At 38.3% G+C, this 19476-nt stretch overlaps 1 protein-coding gene across 2 annotated transcripts in view; it reads right to left on the bottom strand.

The window, feature by feature from the left end:
• Positions 1-18906, bottom strand: part of wdr11 (WD repeat domain 11) — a 44306-nt gene extending 25400 nt beyond the window's left edge. Inside the window, exons 1-11 of one of the 2 annotated variants that reach the window (XM_069189027.1) lie at positions 18701-18906; positions 16669-16780; positions 15824-15977; positions 14037-14210; positions 12950-13136; positions 9873-10038; positions 7548-7650; positions 7018-7216; positions 5655-5758; positions 5089-5265; positions 977-1061 (exon numbers count right to left, since the gene is read on the bottom strand). In XM_069189027.1, coding sequence (XP_069045128.1) covers positions 977-1061; positions 5089-5265; positions 5655-5758; positions 7018-7216; positions 7548-7650; positions 9873-10038; positions 12950-13136; positions 14037-14210; positions 15824-15977; positions 16669-16780; positions 18701-18786 — 1547 coding nt within the window. In that variant the 5' untranslated portion in view covers positions 18787-18906. The remainder of the gene's footprint in view (positions 1-976; positions 1062-5088; positions 5266-5654; positions 5759-7017; positions 7217-7547; positions 7651-9872; positions 10039-12949; positions 13137-14036; positions 14211-15823; positions 15978-16668; positions 16781-18700) is intronic. The other variant, XM_069189028.1, reaches the window with a different exon arrangement.
• Positions 18907-19476: the final 570 nt, after the last annotated feature.

The following is a 19476-nucleotide window of genomic DNA, read 5'->3' as shown; positions in this document are numbered from 1 at the left end:
TTACCTAGTCATTAAAGCTCCCATGGCATTATTCATATGAGCAGGAGTGTTAACCCCTGCTGTCCTGGCTAAATTCCACTTTGCACTGTCTGTCCTCCCTAAAGTTTCTTCTTAATTCAATTTACAAACCAATTTCTCACTCTTCCACTCACTCTCTGATGTTCTGTATAGTGGGGCTACTGGCACACTATGCATGCTGCACATCACTCAGGTGGGTACTGCAATTTCAGGGTGGATGATGTGGGTTCCTTCCAAAATGTCAAGCTCTTTGCATTCCTTTAGGATGGAGGTATATAAAAAGTGGTATATAAATGCAACAAATTATTATTCTAAACATTATATATGGAATATTTACACCATAGAGGCATAAACATTTGTAACAGTCTTGAAGAGCCTTCAAACTCTCACAGGAGTTTATAAATGGAGTTTGAGATTTGGCTAAAGTACCAAAAAATCTGTCCAGAAACAGCATGAGCTACTGATTTATACTTTTAATATTTTTAAGGTCAGAGAAGTCTCTCTTTTTCTTCCGGGAAACGGTACTGATGAATGAAGTATGGAATGTCTTTTTTGAATATCAACTGTTCAGCAGAGAAATACTACAATGTGGGAAAAAATAAAATATGCTACATTCCATCAAATAGAAGGGTTTTATTTTAATCAATATCTTGAAAAACCATTAAACATGTTTCAGGAAACAGTTTCCTTCTCCTCTCCTTCACATGTCCTTTAAAGCTTCTGTCATCATTTTAAATCTCATTGATTTTTTTACTCTCATGCCTGAAATCCAATAAATCAGATGGAGATGATCCATTTTTAAATATTGGTATCTAATTACACAAAAGTGATAAGGACCTATTCATGTTTGTAAGATGCATGCTGTCATTTAGGATTAGTTTATCAAAGGACATGTGAAGCTTTTTCCTTTGCCAGTATCGAATGCTCTGGATGTTATATTAAATAAGACAGGCCTTACTTGACTTCACAGGAGTGCACACTTAACTCCTTATGCAGAAGCCCACTTGTGAGGTTATAGACCAGGACAGACCCATTGCTTGTACCTGAGAAAGACAAATGACAGAAAGGTACATAATGTTATTTATATTCCTGTTATTATATGATCACTTCATCTCCAGTCTCCTTAGGGCAAAGCAATCAGATAGGTTTCTTTTTGGAGCCCATAGAAGCAAGTGGGTTCATGAGCAGCTCTGGGACATTATAAATTGAATTTCTTAATATGTGTACACCCTTGGTAATAAGACACATCCACCCTTTTAGAAATACAAATTTGTTCCACTTGAAGAACTGGTTAATTAAAATAAATAATGATCAATTTTGTTAATACAGTAAATGATCTCTTTTTTAAAGCTAATTAACTGCTTTTCATTAACTGTGTTCAGTGAGAGACACAGTTACTCTTTACCCATTACTGTTCCAGACTCGTTCCCTCAGCCAGGAGGCATTATTATATCATCTGCAGCTCTGAAGAAATGCGTAGTTTTGATTGCTCTCTTCCATTTTGTTATTAGGGTTCTATATGTTTGCTATTTTTATCCTCGGCCTCACTGTTGAAAATTGCCACAGGCTAATTTAATCTGTACAATTCATAAAATATGATATTTTGCAATCATACATTTTCCCCTTATAAGAGAAGCAGTTTGCAAAGTTTCTTTTCTGTACTTATCTGTGTTGGTTCTCAGAGCGTAATGCTCACCAAGAGGAACAAAGAAGGAAATGAAGCTTTTTTTCAGAATCCAGATTAATTACCTGCTGTTTCTGAGTCACTACCACCTAAGTGCAGGCTGACTGGAGATGCAAACCTCCCATAAAACAGCTAGAAGAAACTCAGTGTTGTCAGCAGTAACAGCCGGTGCCCTGCAGTGTAAAAGACTAAGAAGAAAAAGTGTGGGATCCTGACTTGAATGGGATTCAGTCAGCAATTTCCACCCCTGATGGTTCAACACAGCTACAGCATGCAAGTCATTGCACTTCCCTTGTCAATTCTATCTAGGTTTAAAAGTTTGGTTCACATTTTTAATTTACTATTTAAAAAGTGTTGCATCATCACAGCATTAGTTAACCCTGAGTGAGTGAGAACACTCATGCAAATCTAGAGTGCGACTATGGCTGTCAATTCTGCCACAAAGTCTACTGTACTAATAATCAAAGCTATTTCTGTGGGAGAAATGTTGCAAAATTGCAGAAAGATCAATGAAACATGACACTGCCATTTCTTCCAAATAGTCTTCCGAAAATATGAATTCAAATAAATCAGAGAGGAAATTGTCCTTTGGTCCTGCTTCTTTGAAAATGCAAAGAAAGAGTTAAACAACAAGCAATTCAGCTGTCATCTTAAATATACTATTCTTACGTTAATACGTTAACTGCTCCAATCATGCTAATTACAAGACTAACAAAAACAAGAAGAATTCTTTCACAACTAAGCTGCTTTCCTTTTTGTTTCTACCCGTGTATTAGTGAAACATTGAACAAAGGGGCTAAATTAATTAAAATGACACAGTTAGCAAATTAATAATTGAAGGGTTAGTTTCAGCATGAGAACACTGTCATGAAGAATGGTGCTTGCTTTAATATAATTCATTAGAAGATGCCCTTTATCTTGAATCCTGCAGCTCACAGACATATTCTGCACACAAGCTCTATAGATAAAGACTTACTATAGCTCAGGTCAATTTCCTGTGATGGGGCTCATTAATAGGGGTTTCCACCAATAAGGGTAATAATTAACAAAACACTGACTGAAGATTAGGGCTGTGTGTAAATCACAAAGTCAGCATGTCTCAACAATCCATTTTGTGGGAAAGTATGTCTGCGTATTTTAAACATGAGGTATCTCAACCAGACAAAAACTCCAGCAATGTAACCCTCTCCAAGCCAGAAGAGCTGAAATTAACAATAATCAGATGCACTGTGCACAAAACACAGGAGAAAAGATGTTAAACTGTTCTCGTTCTTTTTCCTTGTTTGATTGAGCTGAGGATAAACATTGCTGGTTCCAAGTGCTTCAGCCAGAAAGAGTCTCTGATACAGTTGCTGGGAATCCAAGAGCAGAAGGGTAAAAAGGCAAGCGGACTCTTTTTATAGTGAAGTGTCTGTTACAATTACTTTGAGGAGTTAAACTTCAACATATAATCCAGAAGGCACAAACTGATTTGGGCTTTTTTTCTCATGCACAGATGTTATCGGGAATCTTTTACTTATTACCCTGCCAATGCGCTGAACCAGGACTCAACTCATATCTGCCATATGAATACATCATTACTGAGGCATATCACAAATACATTTTTCAATTAGTTGTTTAAACCGGTTGTACTCTTAATCCCATTGCTTCTTTGACTTATGTATGCCATTAGTGTCTTGGCAAGCTTTATTAAACATTTGGATCGGGAACACAAGATAACAGATTTGAATCAAACTTCTGCAACCGAAGGGCTCTTTTTCCTACATTATTCATTTACAGCAAACTATAAAGGATGTTGAACCTGACTCCACTATAATTCAGACACTTCTGAGAGAGCAGATGATGCTGATGAGATATAACAAAATAATGTAGGTGTGCCAGAGGCAACAAGTCACTAATCACTAATACACTGTACTGCAATTATGTTTCCCTGATTTCTGCTTTGAAAACTGTCTGAGGTCTGACAGAGGGGAGCCCAATTTGGACCTATCATTCTTAGTGCAGGACCTGGCGGCAGATTCGCCCCCTTGGCTTCAGTGATTAGGAATGGTCAGTACTGGAGAAGCCAACATGCCTCCACAGAACAGCAGACACAACTGCAGTCACCTTACACTCTTTAAATCGTACCCATGTTTACCACTGAAGTCCTTCAGTCTTCCCTATACTCATAAACTTACAATAATGTTGCTTTTCTGCAATTATCTGCACATTTGGGATCATTCCTAAAACACATGTTTGGCCAAGGCTGGTACCATCATTTTATATTTGTTTCTGATTTATAAATGGGGCTTTTGTCATGGTACCATGAAAGAAGGTGATAACATTCAGATACACCTTCCCATGCATTTGCATACACTTTAAGTGATTAATAAATTATGATGGTAAAAGGTTTTTACCAGCATGAAAAATGCAACATGCTAAAGTGCTGGCAGTAAAAGTACCAGCTTGTCGAAGGGAAAAGCTTAATGCCGATATATTCAATTTTCATGTAATTAATGTGTCAGTCTCTGACCTGACATGATATTTCATTTAGTACATTAATTAAATCTACATTTGACGTCACGTCAACACTGTATTATAGTGAAATCTGTGAAATTAACTTTCATTGCTCACGTTAACATAGGTACAAATCAGCTTAAGGTAGCTTTCAGGAGAAAGGACATATTTTTACTTGATTTTGTTTGATTACTTGACACAAAAAGCAAAGCAGAGCGGACCTGTCAGATTTTTGTTAAACATAATCAATTTGGAATCAGCAAACATGCAATTGGAAAATCTAAACACCCTCTTCTTCTGTATTCAGAAACAGTTGTGAATAGATTATTTTGCAGTTTATGTATAGATGATTTGTTGTACTCTTTCTATCTGTGTATGCCATAAACTAAATTAGAATAAGAGTAATTTCCCTTAATGTTCCTACAGTAAACAAATATTTGTTCGGGTCATATGTGTAATGCTGAATTCAGTCAAACTGAGCACTATTGGTTTGCTTTGTCATTCCAACATTTCGTTCTCAGTGTTGGGCTCTGGTCTATGGCCATAGTCTCTCAGAAATTGAAATTATTGTTAGAAATGTCACATTATTTATCCTGATGAGATTGGTTTTATGTCTGAGATAACACAGCCTTTAGGGAGCTTTAATAGAGAGATACAGGTATATTGCCTCAACTTTAACCCACATGGAGACTTTTTTCTTTTGGTCTTGAACCCTGTATAATCTCAATACATGTCAGAGATAGAAATAGAACTTCACATCTCCAGTTAATCTGTGACTTTCAAAGCAACTGATGTCTATTGTTCAAAGCACACAGGAGTAAAAAGAGGCTTCTCTGTGTCCAGTCAGGTTGCTAAATGAGCAAGGGGGTCCTAGATCCTGCACTACTCACCAACGGCCAGCAGGGGCTGATAGTGGTTGATGTTCTTAGTGGTGAGAGGAGGGCACATCCGGATGACAAAGGATGGATGTGGAAGCCCTGACAGCAGGCCTGTGAGGAGGAACTTCAGATGGACCTCCTGCTGTAAGGGGGCATGAGGGGGTTCATCTCCTGAAATCAGGCTCTGTCCTGTAAGGGACACATTAACATGCTTCATCAGCAAGTACTTCGGCAGCTGTCCTCACTACAGACTTTTTTCCATTGATGGATAACTGAAATTAAAGACTGAAAAGCTCACAGTACTAACATGGGTGACGTTCTGTCACTACTGTTACTGTTTCTATTATTAATATTGATTCATTTCACACTTATCTAGGAAGGAACCATATTTTCCCCCAAAGTAAAAACAACTGGACTTGTAACACATTGATATGAAAGTTAACAAATAAAGAATCAAAACACACAAAAATTATTTGATGGTAAATGAAACCAGAACAATTAATTACCACAAGATTAAGACAAAATCAAGGCTGATTTTGCATTTTAAGGATAAGAATCGGACAGTTCAGTGATATTACCGATCATGCTGTCGAGCGACAGATCGGGTATTTTTTTCTGATGGAGTCCCAGCGGTATTCCACAAAACGAGACAGGAGAGTAGAGAGGAAACACTCCTGAGCTGCTGGAGAAAGAAATTAGAATCTGTCTGTTCTGCTTCCTCAGTATTGCATATTATTGCTGCATACACTGGATACAACTGTGCTCTTCTTCAGCTGTTCCATGTTTTACGCCTGCTGTGCACTGCTGGACCACAAGCAGGTGTGGCAAAAACTATACAGTCTCACGGACCCAACTTCATTACTGCTTTCAGCACCAAAACCTTTCAGAATATTGACAGTTTTAAGTATTTTATTTTCACATCTTTCCAGGAATAAAAAGCAAAGCTATATATAAAAATTAATATTTTCTTAAACGATTACTGCACACATCTGGTAAAAGCACAATAACACAACAGGGAGATAACTGTTAAGAAGTCAGACTAAAAAAACAGTTTATTGCAAACTGCAACTACTGGACCATTACACGTGATAATCTGTTGTCTGAAAGTTATAAATAAAAGGCTAAAAAAAGAGGGATATGAGTTTTTGTGTTCATCACAGTATCACACTTCTGTGAATAGCATAAAGAATTCTAAATGTTTACTCTTATGGCATTCCAAAGGAAAATCATATTAAATACTTTTTTCTTCTTTTTGAAATGTACATTTACATATACTACATATATCACTTCTGCACTTTAATACATCAAAGAAATTAGATTGCTTAGAACAAAAAAGAATTAAAATGCATTGCATACAGTACACCAGTAAACCAGAGCAGTGTTGCATGTGATTTACAAGTCCAAGTGCCAGAAGTAAAATGCAAATTTTACTGTGCTGTGTTAAAAAACTCTTAAAAGCTTAGCACAGATGAGCATGCTTAGTGATAAGAAAGGGACACAAACTGGCTGATGAAGGTTAATGGTCACACAAAAAGAGAATGAAAATACCACTGTTTTCCACTCAACTCCTGTCAGCTAGAAAGCTCTTCGCTGTAGCAATGGTCACTAAAAAATGACTCAAGCGTATGTTTAAGACACACTGGTTACTGAAAAGAGCCGACAAGAAGGGGAAAGTTAAAAAAACTGAAAAAAAGGTGAAAGCTTTGTTCTTCTTACAAATGATAAAGCATGCCTGATGAGCCAATCAATCATTAAGCACCTGGGAGCTGACATCTTACAAAGCCCTACAAATCAAACGCTCACAGGTGGTCACATGAGCTAGATGATCACAGTATAAAAGCCTGACCTGGGGTAAGACAAGATACAAGTTATAGGGCTTAAAGGGTTATGGAAAAAAAACTCTCAACAGTTTAATCCTGGCTTGAAGGCAACACTGTGTACCTGTGGTGCACATTAGATCTGGCAGCATGAACCTTGAGTTCCCACAGCATCACCCTGCCATCGCTGATGATGAGGCCAGCAGAGTTCTCATTGACAGGACAGCACACGATGCAGTATGGTCGCACTGTCTTCGTCACACGAATTGCATCACACTGAGAACGCAGGTCATACACCAGCTCCTGAACACTCTGGTCTGCATCTAAACAGAGGATCGAAAAGAAGTAGAGTGAACAATTTAAGAAAAAGGAAATAAGAGGGTGCGAAAAGTAAAAAGACAATGAAGCAGGATAAAGGAAATATGTGGGTGAGGTGGGAAAGTGAATTTCTGAATTTATAACTCAGGACTGACAGGTACATTCACAGATGGAATATAAGAAAATGCCTTCTAATTTTAATGTGCAATAAAGTTAAATGTATAAAACCAATAATCTTCAGTACAAGTCTTTTGCTATTATATTAGTATTCACAACATATATGGACAACATAATATTAAAGAAGGGATCGGAGAAGCTCGGTCCACTGTCACTTGCCTGTGTCCTCCAGCACACTAGAATTGGAGCGGCAGATTCTCAGAGTGATACAGCCATTTTCATGTAGACAAAAGAGTGCATCTCTCTGAACACATGGTATAACCTGCATGGGAGAAAGCATGCTTCATCTTCATTACTTCTTTCGAGCAGCATAATGTTGTATTTCAATGTTAAAGTATTTTAGGTTAAATCTGTTAGTTGCACAGACTGCAGATAAAAGACAATTTAAGCATCAGTCAACTCTAAACTTCACCAGAGCTAAATTATTAATTCATCCTAAATGACAGCCCTTTCCCATTACATTATGCGTACTTAACATTTATTGCACTTACAAACTACTAAGCTTTTCTTCTAAAAAATGCTATTTGGCATACAGATTCCATTAGAAACAGATGGGAGAAACTCCACAAATGCTGCAAAAACTTCTTGCCATAACATTTCTTATACTGAGGAGCTGATCCAAATCGAATAAAAGAACAGATGTGCAAAGATCAGAAACTCAACACAGTCCCAACAGTTGTGGGAAGACCCCCAAAGATTGCGGTCTTTTTAATGCACATCTCAGTAGGCATAGTAGCTCATCCTTAGCCTCTATACTCTGGCTGGATTTGCTGCCATATCTCTGAGAATATAATTTGTAATGCAAATTGCATCCCTGACATGTAGTTTATAATACTTAAGATACACTGAGCTCTTGTAAGTTCGTTGCAGTCACTGTGACTAATGCAGCGTGACTCCTCGACTGTGACAGAGGGCTAGAGCACTCACTTGGCTTGGCAGGTGTTTCCGAATCCATGATTATAACAAAACAACTATCTTATAATCAGAAGGCCAAAAGTAAATACACATATCTGGCTGAGCATAATCTTTCTGAATTATCATCCTATGAGATGACTGTACTTTCAATATGCAAGACAGATTGCCACAAGCAAGACTGGAAAAGAAATTCATGGCATCAATCCGCAGAATTTTCATTACCCCCCAGGACATAGGATGTTCTCTCCTCCAGCAGTTTAGGATATAAAAAGCATAGAGATTGAATAACAACCACACAGTTAAATGAATAAATGACTCTTGCTCTAGCCAATATATGTATTAAATAAAATAGAGTATATACTGTATATTTTTTGTTTTTTATATAATAAGGAGGAAATAAGATTAGTGATGGGGCCAGCAGCAAACCTTAATGAACACACCTGGATATAAACAGAGAGGTCCCTGTATTCAAAAGTGGATTCTAAGCTAACCTCTTGGAGGGTCTTTAATTACAAACAAGACTGGACAAAATAAACTAAAAATACTCTTTAAGCAATGAAAGAACCTGAAAATATAGAAAATAATAAAACTGAAACCTAAACACTCCTGATTTGGCTGTTCTTTAACTTGTATAGTCAAGGTGGGAGTGTAAACCATCCGACCTTGGGCAAATTGCTGATAGATATCGGAAGGATCCAATTACTGATCAACTTTTAAATCCTAATCACTTAAAATACATTACTAGTGAGGGATACGCTGTCCCCTGACCTCTCCAAAATATTATAATAAACTATTTGACCACACTCAACATATTTCCAGTTTACCTAAGGGATTTTAAAAAAGACAAAAAATATTGATAATTAAAATGATTCTTTCCATTTATCTGACATTTCTCAACTTGTAGAATCTTAAAATGGTTTACATATAGAAGGGGACCCACTTCATCTACCACTCAAGTGCAACACCCACCTGGGTGATGTGTAGCAACCATTCTGAGCAACTAACCCCACTGCACAACAAATCAGGTGAAGAAATTCAACAACTGAATTAATAATGAACTTCTGAAATACCACAGTGTGCCCGAAATATAGCCAGGGCATTGGGGTTAACAACTTGGTTAAATTAAGTCCATGCAAACTTTAATGACCAAGTATTCAGGAACTTACATTGATATCTCATCTGAAAGACATCTTCTTGTCACACAGTGTCCCCAGAAATCTTGGTCCAGATATTAGAGTTCCACCTACTGGTCCACTAACACTACTTATAGCACCAACCTGCTACTGTATCCAACTACTGACCAGGCCCAGCACTGCTTAGCTTCTAAGATCCTATGAGATCAAGCTACAAGGCAGAAACAATCAGTGGATCTTGAATAGATTCTACTAAAATAAACATCAGTGTTGGGAGTACACAGAAACCACTCTGAGACCCATGTTTTTTCATTGTGACCTACTAACTTACCACTTTAACGCACCACTTTCTTCTCACCAACCTTTCATTTAACAAAAACAGAGGAAATAAAAGAAAAATGCTTCGACTAAAACAAGAAGAGTTTTTTTTGTGTACCTGTATGAAAGGCACCCCCGTGCGCTCTATAGCCACAACCCCCACAGTCTGGCTGACCTCCAGGTCAAGGATGAGGATCTCCCGGGGGTACAGCAGCAGCATGTGGTTTCGCTTCGATGGCAAATATGACAGTTGCAGGCAGTCATTCAGCGTCACAGACTCGGCACTGGCAAGTAAAAAGTACACATTAAAATGTATTTCCATTGCAGTCCTTGATTCACAAGGAAACCTAACAGATTACAGAGAGCAGTTCTGATACAAAAGCAAAACTATAAAACTTTAATTAATCCCCAAACATGAATAAGAGAGCAGACATCAACACTTCCATTTACTGTACTTAGCCCTGCGTACCTTGCAGGCCCTGATGCAGATGCATGTAGAGAAGACTGACATTTATGCCTGGAGGAACAGAAGCACTATGACATAACTGGGCAATTCCACAGCTGCAGAGGATCTTTTTCCTTCTGAGTCATACATCATCTGTTTTGAAGTCACCACTTGGCCTTTAGACCAGTCCTGAGGTTCAGGCTTAACTGAGCTTAGGAGCACTAATTAAAGAGTCTGCCAAGACTCTTGTCAAGTGCAGCTTTAGTGGGATTAATGTGTGTGACCCGAGTCTGCAGGTCTTTAATGATTTTCCTGCAGGGAGCTGTAAAGACAGCAAAGGGGATGATAAACGTACTGAACCAGTGTCTAGTCAATTTAAACAGGTTCTTCTTACTCATATCTATCTTACTATTAACCAAAGTTGCTTTCAAAGAGTGACACTACCAAATTATAAACCTTTGTTAGCTCATGCTGCATCAAGTACTTAGAACTATATTTACTCTATTAAAATAGGAATCCATCACTGCAGGTCTACTGCATACATTAAGAGATTTTAAAGACATTTCAAAGGAAAAAAACTGCATGCCTAATGAGAAACATGCTTTGGCATTCATATATACTCCTGCTAGGATTTGGGACAATTGAAGTAGACTCTTGCAAAGCACTTCCTGCCAGTGCCTAGCAAGGTGTGTTCTGGGGAACTCTAGTTCAGGTCTAATCTCTGAGGATAATACTCCTTTTCAAGAAGATAATCTGTCCCTCACACCCACACACAGCAGCAGCTGACTATAACACAGCCCTGACAGCTCTCGTGTTTGGAAACAAAAGGTTTTTCCTGCTGAGCGGGAAGCAAAATAACAGCTTCCCATGCAGCAAAGAATGAATGACTTAAGCTTGTGTTTTAATAAATTTGGGACAAACTAACCATACTCTACAGCTGTATCTTGACAATGAAAAAGCTTACTACAAAAGGCCATGTTTAGACATTTGAAAATTCTACATATACTGCAGCAAAAACAAAACTCAGCACCATCTTTTGTTTGCTGCATAAAAGAATGCAAGGGAGCACCAGACTATCACCAAACACTGCTATTATCTGTCCTTAAACAACTTTTCCTAACTTATTTTTTTATATATATATATCTCCAAATTCTCTTATTTGTTCCCAACAGATCTTACAGATAATCACTCACATGGTATTTAATACCAGCAGAATTATCAATAAAGAAAAGGAAAATGTTTTAAAAAAATGTCATTTGAAAAAACAGAGATGCACAAGACAATAAGCATATAAGCATGGAAGAGTTAAAATAGAACAAAAGGTGATCATGTTTTTTTACCTTATTGCATTAACTGCAAAGCAACATTTCAGCATAAAATTAAATTGAACCTATAATTTGCATAATTAGCTATTATCTTAAAAACAAAAGTCAAAGTCATTCAAATTTAAATTTGACAAGTAATGCCAATTTACATCATCAAACAGGTCTTGAAGAATATGTCTGATACCGGGAACATACAAGCCAATGATAATACCCTGTACACTTCTATTTATTTTAAGTGGAGCATTTGCATAATGTACTTTATAAATATAAATGCTGTCTCTAATTGTGGATGGAAACAAATGGCTGGCTTACTTTACAAAGTAAACAGTGTCTAAAACTAACACTTTTCACTATGTGGCTTAAATGTAGTAACAAAGCCAGACTACTATAAAACAATAAGACAGCAAAGGTACACTATATGGCACTGCAATCAGCACAACTCCTGAAAATCAATTATATCCATTTCCAAGACAGACCACCTAATGGGATCCTACAAGGGATAAGTAATAAGAATGATATACACTGTAGCCAAACAGCAGAAATAACAGCAGCCACAACACATTTAAACTTCTATTGATCTGAAAGGAGGAAATCAATGAACGCAGATTAGAGCACGAACACTGGCTGGGTATGGTACAAAACACCTGATGTACCTCAAGAAAAGTAAAGCTAATTTGAAAAAAATCTTCTCCGTATTAGCTTACCCATGCACCTGAAAAATATCATTATTAATGGTTCAGAAGGTGTTTCTGTCTGCTGAAGAGGTGCACTCTTCTATAGAATGGCACAGAGATGATAATAGGGAGCTGTCATAGCAGCCCTCTAGAATGGAGATCACAGAGGTTGATTCTGAAGATGTTCTGGCCCCTTGATTTTTACATTAATCAATGTTCACCAGTTAGCTCATTATGCTTTTCACAGAGTTCAGGCCCCAAAACACCGCTTATTATACCACCTTCTGCAAGCTAGTTGAAATGTCAGATTTTCACATCATAAAATAGGCTAATCAACTTGGCTTTATTTCTTTGTACTCAGCTTGTTGGTTTTGTTCTGTTTTTTTTTATCATTGACTTCTAAAGCTTTAGGTAAATAATAATGCCAAGCCTCATAAAATGAAGTACAGCAAACATTTAAATTGTCAGACTGCTGCCCGAATGCATAATTAATCTGCAGTACAGAACATTTTTGCTGCCCAGTTTGTATTTCTTCAGACCATAAATAACAAAAAAAAACAATTCTTGTCCACATCGTTAAAAAGAGCAAGCTTATCAAGTTGCTTTATAACAAGCACATAAAAAGCACGCATTTTGCCAAGCAAGCTAGAATATGAAGGGATTAGATTAGAGTGAAAAGCCAGTATGACAGCAGTTCATAAAACCCTGCTCTGCAACAGGAGATTTGTTTGCCTGCAGCTGGCAGACTTGCCTAGGCTTCTCGTTGGTGATGAGGACTTTGACCTTGTTGAGGGCTTTCTTCGCTCCGGTGGGGGGTGCTGGCTTGTTGTGTAGGGGGCTGGAGTGAGGACTAGAGATATACACTTTCTTCCCAGTGCTACCAGGGGCCTTGGACGGAGAGAAGTCTGAGATGAACACTATCCCCTCGCTTGTCAGCACTGGACAGGGAGAGACCAAATGAGAAAAATGTCAACCACAAACACATGCTCTTACAACTATTCCTGTATTGGCTACAGAACAAAAAATATCAGACTTTAAAATAAAGATAATATGGCAAAATTTCGCATTTTTACTGCAATTGAACATTTCGAAATATTTTTTCCTCCAAGTAAAGCTTGGTAATACTCTAAAACTACATTTAAGTTAAAAAAGAAGAGCTCCATCCATTATCTGAAAGGCACTCATGTGTCTCTGTCTCAAGGACTATTTGCTGGACCTGCCCATTACAGGGCACTCACAAGCTCACTGGGACAATTTACAGACACCAATTTACCCAGGCAGCATGTCTTTGCAGGGTGGGAGGAAACCAGAGAGCCTGAAGAAAAATCATGTGTGCATGAGGAGAACGTGCAAACTCTACATGGAATGTTCCACAGCTCAGAACTGCAAGACAGCTACTCTAACTTCCATTCTGCTGTGGAACATTCCATGTAAAAAAAACTAAATTAAAAATCCTACATTTAAAAAGAAAGTAAGGATCATAATACAGCCTCTTGAAGATTATCTTTCAGGTCTTTAAAGAAAGTCAGGAGAGTGAATGACAAGCATTTTATCCCTTAGCTGATCATGACGTGTATAAACTGGTGTTCTCTTCACAAATGTAGAAGTGTGACATTAAAATCTTATTTTAAAATAATGTTTGCTGGTTTTGGTTTCCAAGAGCAGAAAAAGAGGCAATGAATTTGAAATGTGTTAAACACCTAATTCATAGAACAGCTTCAAAGTGCACATGGTTCCTTCCCTTTAGATTTTGCTCATTCTCTAATGAATCTTTGGAGAATAAAAAAAAAGGAAAAACTTGCTAGGGGAGGACATGTTATGCTGGACAGTGGACCTACAGGCCAGGTTGCTGGGGTCGAAGGGGTCAAAGGAGAAGGAGAGGATGTTCTCAGCGTAGCTTTTCTTCCACAGCTTGGTCCCAGTGTCAGCATTCCACAGCACAATGTAATTGGGAGGATGCACAGCTAGCAGCAGGTCCCGGGAGGCATCCTGATTCCACAGCCACTCCATGTCTGTCGCAGAACACAAAGCAATCTTTGCCAGCTCACTGCTTGGAACGCACAGCCCACTCTGCACCAGCTACCCACTCCCTGAAGGGATAATTCCATTATTACCCGAGAACAGACTCTACTCGCCACCCTGCACATAAGGTAAATTTAATAACAACTGCAAAACTCTTCAATTCCATTTTATAACTAAACGAGACACAAAGCCCTGTCTGTTCATTCTGCAGGATACAGGGCATTTAAGAAACAGTGAAAGGCTTTTAAAAGCATTTTTTCCTGTTCCCCATCTTTCACAAGAGAACATGGTGAGGACCACACAATTCTGTACAGATGTACTCCATTAGTGTAGCAATAACGCACTGACCCTCACTTCTCTCCATTCAGGCTTTTTTGCAGGTGTTCAGTTCCGTTAATGGTTAGCAGATTTCATCAGTGACAGGTTCTAATAATGGCTATCGGACTTTAAAATCAGTAGCAGAAAAGGAATGAAAGACAGTGAAAGAAAGTTTAGTCATAGACATTAAAATTGGTAATCCCTTAATGGAATGAGAGGCATTAGAGAGACAATTTTCACAGTTTAATGAAGGAAGCTCAGAGGGGAAGACGAGTGGGTGACAATCAGCTAATTACTCCCAAGGCAGCAAGAACTGTTCTGAAGATCCACACACACAGAGTAGGGTTACACTGCGGATGTGATTAATTTGGGAAATGCAGTGGCCAGGAAGTGAGGTTAGTGAAGTATGAAATATAAAACCTGCTGTCTACCCCTGAGTGGGACAAAACCCTATAGAGGATTATAAGTATCAAAACAAACATCCTCTCCTTCTGGCATGGTAGAGGCAGCAGGGACACTCAGGAATTAAAGACTTGCATATGCATTTTGACAAAGGAGAAAGAAACACTATTGTACGTATGCAGCTTTGACTCAAGAGTAACAGATCTGTCACAGCATCACTGGGGCCTTGTGCATTAATTCTTTACAACACAGCAGAATCACATAAACACTGCATAGCCAGTGATCTCTGATGAGCCAAGAAGGATGATAATGTTGCAGTGATGTTTTAAAGTCTAAGATCCCAGTACATTTGCCTCGCAGCAGGAGCTGATTCTGAAAAGGCAGTCTCAGTTTACTCATGGAGATCCTCAGCCACTTAACCACCCCATAGGGCCAGTGGAATGGTGGTGGCAAAAGAGTTCATTTGTCAAACAACCCCTAGCAAAACATGGCTGAGGCAATTCTATAATTCAGTGGTGTCCAAATTGTTATAGTATCCATGAATTGGCTCCTTTACCATCTGCAAACAGCATGACCCACTGTAAAACAGCACAACAGGGACACAAGGGTACAGGCCAGGTCATGAAAAAAGTAAAGGCACAAAAACATAACTAATCCTGTAAATCAAAAGAATAATCAACATGAACACTGAATGTCTTCATCAGAATGTATAAGGAGCTAAAACAATGAGAATAATACTAAACTTGCTAAAGCCTTCTTTGGCACGCATTAAAAGCATTGAGCTCTTGCAGTGAATTAACAGCTTGAGGCCTAGTTTGCTCATCCGCCCGGCCAAACTTCCTGAATACTGTATAGTAGGGATTATAATACACTCCTTCCTCACCTTGAATTGGCTTGGAGTGTTCCTGAATTTCACAGCGCGCTGTGCCATTCCCCACATCCCACACAATGATCTTCCCAGACATGTCTGCAGATGCCAGGCGCAGAGAGTATGGGGATCTCATGCTGTGGTGGTAGTTTTCCCTAGCCCATTTCACCTATTGGAAACAAGCCTGTTTGAAAATACCGATCATCACCCCTGTGATAAATACCAAAACCAGCCCTGATATTCACAGACAGCAAACAATGATTTTACAATATAGTTACAGATGTTTGGTATCATCCCAAAAAGGTGCATGCAGTTTACAAAAGTGGTTAACAAGATTAAACTGCAAAGTGAGAAATGAGCTAAAGAATCCTGAGGACAAGCATTTATAAATTACTCAACAATGGACAACTATTACTCCAGCACTCACTCATAGTGAAATGAAAGAAAAGCAGATGAACATCAAACATTTTGAAAGTTTTGTTTTAGTTTTACCACTTCCTATCACACTTTTCTTGGAAGTGTGAAACTATTTTTAGTGGACACAAAGAATACTTTTGTATATACCGAGTGCATTAAGTCACCCTTTGTCAAGGACTCTTTCATTTAGTACAGATCACAACATATTAAATAAAAAAAAATACACTGGTACCAAGAAACAGAATATCTAAGTATGCATAGTGAATGTGATTAATCACCCTGGTTGTCATTTTCATAATTTCAGTGCATTATACATTCTGCTTTTGGCTCTCATAAAAAGCTCCGCACAACAGGGTTGAGAGCTCTTGACAAATACAGACAATGATCTCTAATTCACCTTTGGTACTGAAAAAAATAAAAAATACAAAGGCTGCGTGGATTACCTTGACAACATTAGCTTTATGCCTCTCCAGGACCTGTATGGTCTGTGCAGTTTTAGGATCAATGATCAGGACAACAGAATGACAGCCTTGGGCAATCAATCCCTGCCAGCCCCTGTGAAGGACAGAAACAGACAGACATCACTTCTCCAAGGACAACAAAACCCAATTACAGTACTAGCAGCACACGTCACCTTTAATAGTACTCTTCAGAACTCAAGAGCTTCACTGCAGTGCTCGAAATGACTAGAGAAACTGAAAATAAATATGCTTACAGTATGCATACACCTCACATCATTCAACCAACACAGACAAGATGTGAAAAAATTACTCCTCAACAGAGACTAAGGGATAGTGAAACCAGGTGCTTGGACAGTGTAGTGTTATATCAGAGAAGCTAAAAACTGGATGACGACCTATAAGAGCAGCCTGACATTCCATTACTGACTCTGTCAAACAGCAGCGCAGTTGTTTTATCTCCACTGCTTTTCTCATATTTACATATACATAAAATTAAATGAAGAGAAAGACTGATGTAACAGAAAAGAGGGTCATAAAAATCTTCAAAGTTTAAGTAACATTTCGTCTTTTCACATTTAATCTATTTAGGAGTTCTCCTTATGCCATCTAAAACATACAGCAAAGTCATAACAGATTATATAAAATTAAACTTTGGAAAGACAAAATAAGATGTGCATAACATGTTATATTTTTAATACAAACTTGTTTCTACCGATTCAAATAATTGGATTGAGTCTCGAACAGTATGTGGTGCATTACACGTGTTCCACTGATATCCCTCAGGGCTATGATTTTACCATGGGATGAGCATTTGCACACAGACACTTTGCCTGAGTTCGATCACTATCATTGTTTCTTATCCATTCTTTTTTCAAAGTGAATTAGCTTATTTCCTTATGTTCCCTTCTAACCATTCACTTTCCTTTAGTGCAAGGACGCTTTTGACTTCCAAAAAGACTTTTCATTTTACACCCAGGATTGCCGGTACAGTAATGACTCAGCACATGTGTGAGATCTACAAGATGCTGTCAGGTGAAAGTAGACACATAAACAAGTTACAATAGATTAGATAGCATCATTACCACCTTCTAGCCCAGGGATGAGCAATCTTGGCCCATCTGGAGAGCTGCAATGCAGACTTTCATTCCAATGCTTAAAGGCCTAAACTAGCTCATTACAGTCTTAATGAGACCAATTTAACATCTTCTCTTGGCTCTTCAGGTGTCAGAGCTTTTAAGAGACCTTGTAAACCTGCTGACACATCATCCCTAAAAGACCAGGGTGACCTATTCCTGCTCTAGCTTATTGTCCTGACTACTTGGTAATTGAAGACACCTTGTCACTATTTGTATGAGTAGAGTTGTTAACCACAGGGTTCTTGCTAAATACCAGTCTTGGTTGGCACCATTTGACCTTCCCGAGTGAGAATTTCTTACTTCTCCACCTGATCTGTTGTGCAGTGAACCTGCTGGTTCAGACTGCCTGCCACGTATCAGCTGGTGCACTAACGGTAATGACGCATGAACTATGTACATTCCGCTCCCTTAGGTTGAAAAATGCTATATTCATGTGATAATTATTGCTACAGAGAAGTAAAATAATTGGTTTACATTTTGTTTATTATTTGAAGAACAGCAGTGAATAAAACAGCAGTTAAGTAATACATTATACGTTTAAGAACCACTCAGCTTGTTTTAACCGATAAATGACCTGTTTATATTTCTGTTACACGAGTCATTTCACTACTTCTCATGCCAAATAAACGTATACCGCACATTCTGTCGTGATTATCCGCAACAACAAACCAACCAAGCATTTCACATTACAGAGTAACTGAGAAAGGGAATTCGTCCAGTTACGGAAGTGAGAACAAGCAAACCAATAGGGACCTGTGAAGGTGTCTTAACCTTTAATGCAAAAATATTTACTCGTAAATAACTGACACGCTTCCTGGTTGCCGTTGTGTTATGAACTATAGCTACCAGAAATGCATTTCCTCGATCCATTTACTCACCAGTGCACGGCTGATTTATTCTGGATGCTGAGAGCACCCGTCAACGTCCGCGCTGACAGCTTGATATTCACTGTAATGGGATTCATATTGAGGGATGGCAACTCAAAATAAAATTATAAGAATAAATCCAGATTCTCGCTTTGCACACCGGTTTACCAAGCGAGCCTACTGTAAACAGGAAGTAGACATCAGCCAATGTTCATCGAGTGACGCGTTTCAAGTCCGTGTAGGAAAAGCGTTCAAGCAGGAAAAGTTCCCAGGGAAGAATGACTCTTCTTACGTTTCATTTGTTGAGTGTGAATTATTTATCAAGCAAGAGTATAATTGCATCATTTATATTATTTTAATTCCCCAAATTGTTTGCAATAGCAAGGACGTGTCAGTTAGCCAAGAGTATAATATACCTTATATATACTTATAAATGTACCGAAACCACATATTGCAAAAAATGAAATGGCTTAAATATATGTCGTTCTACTATTTGGACATACAGTATGTACCAAATAGCTTTTTAAACAGTGTAGGCGTAAAACAATTACACATATTGAGGGGGGAGTTAAAATGGAAAACAGAGACTTTCATGCGCGTAAACACATGTAGGTTAATAATTTATAATGTTAAAAATGCGTCTGCGTCCTTACCATTGTGTTCGACCATTATAAAGTACGGCATATCGATTATCTTTGGTACACTGGCTTCCATTCTCATGCAGAGAGCAAGGGCTGTGACATTGATTAATGATCTTGTAAAAAACTATTCTTCAGACACTCCGGACA

This window comes from Lepisosteus oculatus, chromosome 4 (genome assembly GCF_040954835.1).
Source record: "Lepisosteus oculatus isolate fLepOcu1 chromosome 4, fLepOcu1.hap2, whole genome shotgun sequence".
Lineage (NCBI taxonomy): Eukaryota > Metazoa > Chordata > Actinopteri > Semionotiformes > Lepisosteidae > Lepisosteus > Lepisosteus oculatus.
Note: the sequence above shows the minus strand (reverse complement) of the source record. Positions and strands in the feature narration are given on the sequence as shown.